The sequence below is a fragment of the Sphaeramia orbicularis genome, chromosome 6 (genome assembly GCF_902148855.1).
Source record: "Sphaeramia orbicularis chromosome 6, fSphaOr1.1, whole genome shotgun sequence".
Taxonomy (NCBI): domain Eukaryota; kingdom Metazoa; phylum Chordata; class Actinopteri; order Kurtiformes; family Apogonidae; genus Sphaeramia; species Sphaeramia orbicularis.
This window is the reverse complement of record NC_043962.1, coordinates 31463052-31472260: the sequence shown is the minus strand read 5'-3', so window position 1 is coordinate 31472260 and position 9209 is coordinate 31463052. Positions and strand designations below refer to the sequence as shown.

Genomic DNA, 9209 nt, shown 5'->3' with positions numbered 1-9209 from the left:
TTCGTGGTATTTTGTGTCATTTATTTACAGTTTGACAAAGTAGTTTGCACCCTGACATTGATATTGAAGCCCAAATTGTTTGCATGTTTAGATGAGTCAAAGGTCAGACTCAAACCTTTTGAAAATGTCAAAACATACCTTCAATTGTATTTTTATCTTTATAGTAAGCTGTTTGTTTACCACTATAGCTGTCATTAAACTCTACTTTAAATACTGATGACATGAATGTACTTTATCATTGAAATGGATAAGAAAAACACATCTCATAGAAACTAGAGTATTCCTACTTTGCAGTACACTGACAGTTCATCATATTACTGGGAACCTTACCATAACCCTTAGGGGCTCTGGAGGATGCATGGTGTTTGGTTACTGCTATGTATGGGTGCTGTTTCCTGTATTGTGTGCACTTTTCATTATGTGTCCGCCTTTCTAAATAAAACTAGATAATTTGTGGGTCATCATTCAACTGAAAAAACAGGAACAACCAAACAATGAGTTCAGTGTCACTAATGTTTTATTTAATAATTATGCAAATGCTCTGCAACGTTCTCTGAATAATACATTTATCTGACAACTTTGTCAAAATTTAAGTCACAAAGTGTAGCTTAATCATGGAGTTGCAATTTCTGATACACAGTGCAAGAGAAGAAAAGTCTAGAAACAGGGCATCACTCAATGTTACATCAAACAAGGAAGTGCAAAATCATGATTCAGCAGTACATTCTAGAAAGTGTTTAAAAAACAAAGAAAACAGAAACACTTATCAACTGTTATTTGTAGATACAATGTAGATTTAAATTTATATGAGCATAAAAATTTAAACATATCAAGATGAAAATTTTTTCTACGACTGATCAAAAAGACCTGTTTTTAAAAATAGACTTCTAAAGACATGGATATTCTCATAAATAAAAACAAAGATGTTGTATGTTTTAAAAATACTGCAAAAATACTGCATTGACACTTGTTTCAGATTAACTACCTGTAAAATTCACAGCGATGTGTTCACTGACTCCTGTGTAGTACTAGGAACATCTCACTTTGAACCCCAAACTATGCAGCAGGAACTCTCTTTAACTACTGGTTTGACTACATTCCTAAAAAAAACATAAACACTTGCCTATTTTAAACATGCCATTTCAAGAGCACATTTTTGTCTGTAACATCTTGTAATTCAAGTTTGTGCATGACTGTTGTAAGTACATGTGCTTATTTTAAATGGTGCACTGTATACTGATATAAATGCTGTATCTGTAAAAGTCTACTGCTGAATCTGTAAAGTTTACACAAATTGGCCAAAAAAAATTACTACTCAGATGGTGTGACAAATTTTAATTATTACCTTTCACTCACTACATAAAAAGTATAATTAGAATAAAAGTGTATTTTAGAGAATTATTTTTAATGTTGTGGGGGAAAACAGATATTACATTTTGACGTAAATTATTTAACAAGTAAAGTACAATCCTCTGAGGCTCAGTGCTACAGTATCAGCAGCAGACACCTGTAATCTTAGGAACTGCTGGTGACTTCTGCAGAGGCAGGTTGAATGTCACTGTGATCTCTGTGGATCGTGAGACCTTCTGAGGAGAGAATGGAAGAAGGGCTCTTATCTGCTGATAGTGGTCCAGTTTTAAAGGAGCCCTGCAGGTCCATATTGATACACAGCACTCCAGACAGCAGCTGCCTCTTGTATTGTTCGAGACGCATGAAGACATCAATGACTGAGGAGCTGCTCTCGTTCACCCAGGTGGGAAACAGGCTGGAGGAGCTCATCTGGCGTGGGAGGGACTGGTGGTGGTACAGTTCCAACTGACAGGAAAACCTAGAGTAGGCATTACCAGCATGCAGAGGAGTGAAGGAGCGAGCAGTGGTAACTGATACACTTCTTGTGATCAACCAGGCTGAAACACAGCAATGGTTACTGTGAGTATCAGCAAACAATACGTAAATATAAAATTACTGTTTTCATCAGTAATAAGTAACAGGTGTAGTTCCACTGATTCAATCGATCAATCAATCAATCAAACTTTATTTGTATAGTACTGTTCATACATATTACATGTAACACAAAGTGCTTTACACCAAACCACTATCCTGCAGTTGCAAATAAAAATAAAATAAAAGCAACAGAGTAAAACAATGTTAAAAAGTAAGAGTTTAACTTAAAGCTAAACTAAAAAGATAGGTTTTAAGTTTACTTTAAAAAATATGAACACTCGCAGTGGACCTCTGGTCCTCAGGTAAAAGCTGAATGAGGCCTCACCATGAGTTTTGCTGTGGACTCTAGGAACAGTTAAAAGATTACTACCTGAGGACCTGAGGGTCTGAGAGGGCTCATATGTTAAAAGCAAATCAGATAAATAAATAGGGCTAAGACCATTAAGAGATTTATAAACCAGTAAAAGCACTTTAAAATTGATCCTGAAGCTCACAGGGAGCCAGTGCAGACACCTGAGCACTGGTGTAATATGCTCTCTCTTTCTGGTCCTCATCAGCAGCCGGGCTGCTGAGTTTTAGAGCTGCTGCAGAGGTGTGATTGTTTTCTTGGGAAGACCAGAAAGGAGAGCGTTACAATAATCAATGAGATTAGAGACAAAAGCATGTATCAAAGTCTCTGCACTGGCTCGAGAGAGAAAGGATCTTACTATAGCAATATATTTTAAATGATAAAAACCAGTTTTGGTGACAGACTTAATGTGTGGCTCAAAGCTAAGCTCACAATCAAATAAAACACCCTGACTTTTAACATTTTCAGAAGGGTTTAGTGAATGTGTATGGAGCTTAGCTTTGAGCCTCTCTCTCTGAGCCTCAGGACCAACAACTAAAACCTCGGTTTTGCCCTAGTTGAGCTGGAGGACGTTTGCTGACATCCAGGACTGATTGACTATTTGGATTTTGACAACACAACTTGGATCAGAGATTCGATACAAAAAATGAACTCTTATTGAATGTATACTAGGTCAGACTCATTATTATAAGCACATAACTGAATTTTCAATTTGTGACCTGTTTGAGTTTTTGGGTGTTATGGTGACACATAGGGTTGTAACTGTAACACTTTCCTGACACTCTTTGATTGGAATTCAGAGTTTTACCTCTCAGTTCAGATGATTACAATGATTGTTGCTTTAGCAGCAAAGAGTCCAAACCTCTCAAAGCAGCCTATGGAAACTTTAAAGTTGTTCTCTCTTAGGCTTGCTGCCAACTCTTCTGCCTTTTCCCTCACCACAGCCCACTTAAGGGGCTCCGTATATAACTGGGCTTTATTAGGGTGACAAGGGTAGCTTCAACCACAGGGGCTTTCCCTGTGCACTTTGTTTTCTGTGTCCATCACTAGAAACCATCACAGTTTCTCATTGTTTATATAAAGGGGCCTGAAGAGCTCCCATGTTTGCATAGGAGGAATTCTGTCCCATGCCTTTTGACCCTGGGACATTCCTTCCTTGTTCACTGTATTTATCATATATGGATGTTCTCAAAATATATGTTTTACATATCAGTAACTGTTTAATCACTCACCGGGCAGATACATGCTGGGTAATACTTCTGGAGACTTGGCGTAGAACATATTGTAGGATCTTTAGTACCTGTTCTCGAATCCATCCCACATCTTCTTGCACATACGGAAGCCACTCCAATAGTCTATACACATAAGATCCAGTCATTAGTTAATAGGCAAGACCCTTCACCTGACAGTTTTATGTTGTCTTGACAGTGTTGATACAGCATAAAAACAAAAAATCTATTAAAAGAAGCCTGATGAGTCATAATTTACTTAATATTACATAACCCAGGCAGCTGTTTGAGTATTTTGAGAGCTTGTCAACGATGGAAGTTATAAGATCATGTTATTAATTATTGCATCACCTCAAAGTCAAGGACATGGCAGACTCCAGGGGCAGAGTGTAAGGGAGCATCATGGCTGAGGCCATCCTGACAGGAAGCAGGTTGCTTAGCGACTGTGTCAGGCTCCTCCGCTCCCTGCACGCCTCAACTAGAGCTGCAGGGGGAGGCAAAGAGAAGCACAAGGGTTACCTACAGCTGGACACACAAATTTTGTAGTTCAGATAAAACCATTCAATAATATCAAGTGCACATCTGAAAAATGAAACAACATAGCTATTTTTTTTTAAGTGAATGTAATGAATGTTTATCATTATCCACAATAATACATTAGGAATACACATATAGTAAGTTTTTAATATTGTACATCTGAACTATAAAATCTTGTGAAAACAAATATGTTTTCAGTAAAGATCTGAACACTGGTAGTGAACTGATGACCTGGAGCTGCCTCAGAAAAAGCCAGTCTAATTCTAGAATCTACTGAAAGCTACTGATTTAGTGACCTACAAAACCAACTCTGAACATGTTTGCAACAGGTCAGACAGATAAGGCATGGATAGTCCATTCAAATGCTTACAAAACAAGCAACACAACACAACTCTTCCTTTCTAGTGTATACTATAGTGTTACCTTTGTGGAGGGCGGGTGGCAGGTTTTCCATGAAATGCTCCTCTATGAAGGAGCTGGACTGAACCATCTGAGCCCTCTCTTCCACATCTGGTTCTCCATCCTCTCCATCACTTCTATCATCATCCTCATTTTCTTCACCTTTAGCTATCAGTAGTCTGTCTCTGTGAGGTCCATTGAAATTAAGCAATCCTGGATATAAAAAACAAGAGTAAATGCTTTGCCTTTTTGTGATCAGTGACAAATGTGTTCAAAGTCCAGGCTTAATAACTAAGAATATCAGTTAGAAGATTTTCTTTCAAAGTCAAAATATTTTCATTAAATTCATAGCAGGACTAGTGACACCAAGGCTTAAAAAAATCAGCGTAGTGTCAGTTTATTGATTTGGTAACGTGTTCACAGGAAGGAGCTCTGATAGCATATCAGGATGAAACATGCATATACAAGGATATTTTCTGACTAGATAAGTGGCCAATGGACTAAATTCTAGTGCTGACTTTAGTAGTGACCTAATTTTAAAGAAGCTGAAGTGGAGGAAAACTGCTGATCCTTACCATTTCTCTTTAAAAAGTGCAGAGCATCTTTATATCCCTGTTTACACATGGTCTTCATAACCTACGTTCAACACAAACACATTAAAGTTTACTCAATTCATCCAGTTATTCGAGGCAGTCAGTGTATTTAAAGATCTTTAAATGTGTGAATGAATCATGTTGTACACGTGCCACCTACCACTGGGTCTGGGGGAAAAAGTGCTCTGGAGACCCTGTAGAGGTTGGTGAGGGTGAACTGAATGCTTGTGTTTGTGAAGCGTAGCTCGTGTAAGTTGGTTGAAGTGTCTCGTGGGCAGATGTCACTCTCTCCAGAGAACGGAGACACAGTGATAGTGTTTTTCAGCTCATACTGAGGCAAGTTGTCTGAGATTCCACCATCAACATATCGCTAAATATTAAAAAAAGAATATTACAACCGGAAGAAGCACATGTAATTATTTACAATAATTACAGCAAATGTTTTGATACCAAAATATATGATTTTCCAACTTTATTAACAAAAAAGTTTAACATGGAACAGCTGTTCCATTTTCTTTCTTTTTTTTTTTTTTTGTCTTGCTTTGTTTTTTCCTATGTTTTGTAGTATGTTTGTGTCTGAAATAAACTAAACCAAACTAAAACTAAAACAGTGTCCATTCTATGTGGGTGAAGAACTATTATCACACAGACAGTGATAATAATGACATCATATCCTGAGTATTGATTGCTTGTTTTTACTAAAGCCAATGAACTTAAGTAGCTAGGAGACAGGCACTGTTTGTCAACAGATAAGTTCCGAAAATATCCGTTCTTTTAATCTAAACAACTGTGGACATGAGAGGACAGAGTTCCCTTAAAACCTCTGCCAACATGGTCACATCTGGCTGTGACACTCTTAAAATTTGGTCACAAGCTCTATATATACACAGGAACATTTAAGCTCTTAAAAATCCATCACAAAGGCCACAGGGGTGGGGTGGGGGGGTCAGTCACAACTATTGCGCAATGATATTCTTAGAAAAGATATGTACTAGAATCAGATAAAAGGTACATTTCCCACTTTCCTGTTCAGTGTGAAATCTCTGACAAACACTAACTCCAGGGGAATTTCTAATCATTGTTTGCACACATGTGCCATTCAGAACAAACACATTCTTGGGAAAGGGAGGGCGATGTGGGCAGTCACAAATGAAAAAGCTGCCAAAAGACACAACAACAAAACACAATAAAAGGAAGTACAGCAACAAAGTAAACTGGTTATTACTGCCCTAAAAGAGTCAAATTCAGCCTTTATGTAGCTCCTAATTTAAAAAAGAAACTATATAAATAAAGCACATAACTTCTTTCCATTTATTCACTTCATGCAAATAATAGGGTTGGCAACAAAAGGAAACACTCAATAAACTCACCACTCCTCGTAATGAAGGAGGAATAAGACCACAATACACAGGGATATAGGCGCTGCATACACATGCCTAGTTAACAAAGAGATAAAACAAGAAACATATGAAAAAAGGAGGTAGAATTAACTTAAAACTCCAATAATGATGGTAAATTTTAAAATTTAGGTGATAAGAGAGACAAAGTGACATTTCATTGGTATTACAGAAAAATAATCACAAAAATACAACACAATAAAATACTGCCAAATAATCATTGAAGGTACTGATATGTAACCAGCTTTGCTGTGGGTATAATCAGACTCATAGCACACCTGTACCAGCTCCTCCTTGGTGTTAAAATGAGACACCAGGACATTTTCTCCATCTGTCACTCTGGTGAGAGAGATTCCCAATCGCCCTGTGGCCTGATGGTGGCAGTCAGCCGGGAGAGTTCGACGCAACATGCGACACACAATTTTCACTAAGTTAAAGGAAGGATGCATGGGCCCCAGGAATCGCTTTCTTGCTTCTTTGGCAACATCAATGATACTTGCACCAGCCTCTCCTGTGAAATCAAATGTGTCAGTTTTGTTAGTGATGACCTGAGTTGTTAAGTAGGCTATTCGATTATGAACTGGGGAAATTCTCCTGCCTCTTAAATTTAATAAACTCTCTAAAAACCCTCTTGGATTAGCTGGTGAGAGTATTCTTAGGAAGCTGAAATCTGGGTTGTTTTCTGAGCTCATGAGTAGCTTACTTTTTAGAGAAATGTTTTCCACATAGACAGTGATGCCACAAACATAATATTTTACAGAATATGATGCAACACTGCATATTCAACTAACCAACACTACATAATATAGCCAAAATGGACTCATCCTCAAACACCTACAGCAGAAAAATGCAAAATAAACATTAATGCAGGAGTAATAAGAATGTAAAGACATCAGAGGAAATAGAAAAACACTTACAGGGACTATTTTACTGCACAAAGACAACTTCTGACTTTTCCTAAGTACATTTTGCTGATAATAACTGCATACTGAAATACAATGTTTTTAGTTACATAAAGGCCCTGAATACTTTTTCACCACTATTTGGAGGACATAATTCTGAAACTGTCAACAATACACAACAATGATGAAGTGATCAATAGTGTAAATGTCTTTATCTACCCTTAGGGGTGTTCTCCAAATCTCTTCTTTTCTGTAGGCTGCATAGTTTTGTCTTTATTTGACTTTAGCTCTCTTTACAGTAAAACATCCTTTGTGAAAATGCTTTCATATACTTACCTAGACACACTCCAGTGACCAGTGCAGTGGCGGTCAGGGCTCCAGCTGATGCCCCATAGATGTGCCGGGCGTTATGGACCAGAAAAGGAGCCTGTTCTTGCAGACAGCTGGCAACACCAACATGGTAGATACCAAGAAAACCACAACCTGCGAAAGAGATGTTCCACGGTGTGTCTAAAGGAAACATACTGCTCCTGAGCTTTGGCAAACAGATGAGTACGCACGGAAAGACAAAGTTCACTAAAAATGTGGCTATTGGAGCAAAACACTACAGCATTCTGTCCTTAAACGTATCTGTTCAGCTATTTTATCAACAAACAGTACTGAACAATTAACAATAAATACAAATTATTTCTTACAATTAATCTAAACTGAGTTAATATCGATACGAAATAAACAAAAACAACACCCGATTAAACAGAGAAACACGGGGACTTGTTTGTATTTCTAACATACTTATTTTACTTTGGGGCGGTACAAACCAAGTTGTCCAATCACAACACACAACGCAGAGCAATCTGACCAATGATTGCCGAGATTGTTGATGTAATGACCAATCATAATTTACATCGCTGAAATACGTCACACAAGTCAACGCGCGTCCGCTTCTTGTCCCAATGATAGCTGTCAAACGTTTTCCAAGGCTTGGGTAGTTCGGATTTTATGTCCTAAAAGGAAGCATAGGATCCGTAAAACTTTATGCTACTTATTTATATTAAATTGGTGTTACACTGAGACAGGAGTGTTGATTTGCAACAACGCACTATTGGCCGGCTCAAGTAAAAATCGTCCTCAAATGGACATATATCTAATGCTGTTTATGTCAAAAAAAAAAAAAAAAGAAAAAAGACAGAAAAACATTACTTCTTTGCCGTGGAAAATAAGATATGTTCCTGCACTGAAAAAAACAAAAAACAAAAAACAAAACAGTATGTGTCTCTCTTAAGGTAGTCAGTAATAGACTGCTGCAGGATCCTGACAAAAGTAGTTAAGTATTTTGTAACAAAAAGTGATGGAGTTGAAAATCTCTTGTATCTAAACATATTCTGCAATAACATAGAAATGTTTTCCTGGAACATTTCTTTTCACAGAATTCAGATCCAAACGGTTGCCAGAAGATAATTCAAGGTCAGTGATCCAGGGTGTGTTTAGAACTGGATTTCTTAGAGGAGATATAATGTTGTGAAATCATTATCATAGGGATAACTTTTTTAATATGGGTCCTACACTCTCTTTACTGAATATGTTAATTACTAAACAGTCACCTGAGGACTGAAGGAGATCACAGTTCATTAGTTTAGGAAATAAAATTAAGGATTTGTGTAACTAAGACCCATTGCAGATGGAGCTGGGTCCTGCATTATTACCTAAGTGTGTTACAGTTTGAAGAGCAGTGGCTTGTTTTTAGCTCAGTGACTACTTTTTTTGCCTGTGGCTCCTCAAAAGAGGTTAATTAGTTCATGCTGAAATGTATGAGGTTATTGCCTTCTGCTCTACAACATTAACATCAAAGGGAACTTACA

The 9209-nt window shown here is 37.5% G+C and overlaps 1 protein-coding gene across 2 annotated transcripts; it reads right to left on the bottom strand.

Annotated features, from left to right (window-relative positions):
* Window positions 1-499: 499 nt before the first annotated feature.
* On the bottom strand, window positions 500-8096 carry pnpla2 (patatin-like phospholipase domain containing 2). 2 transcript variants are annotated; one of them, XM_030135730.1, is made up of 9 exons: window positions 7687-8096; window positions 6727-6959; window positions 6422-6487; window positions 5212-5421; window positions 5034-5094; window positions 4483-4671; window positions 3874-4006; window positions 3526-3648; window positions 500-1828 (listed from the first exon to the last, which is right to left on the bottom strand). In XM_030135730.1, exons 1-9 carry the CDS (start codon window positions 7871-7873, stop codon window positions 1516-1518), a joined length of 1515 nt encoding a protein of 504 aa, XP_029991590.1. In that variant the 5' UTR covers window positions 7874-8096; the 3' UTR covers window positions 500-1515. The 2 variants fall into 2 exon arrangements, with proteins under 2 accessions (XP_029991590.1, XP_029991591.1); XM_030135731.1 differs by having other exon boundaries at window positions 1705-1907.
* Between the last annotated feature and the right edge of the window lie 1113 nt (window positions 8097-9209).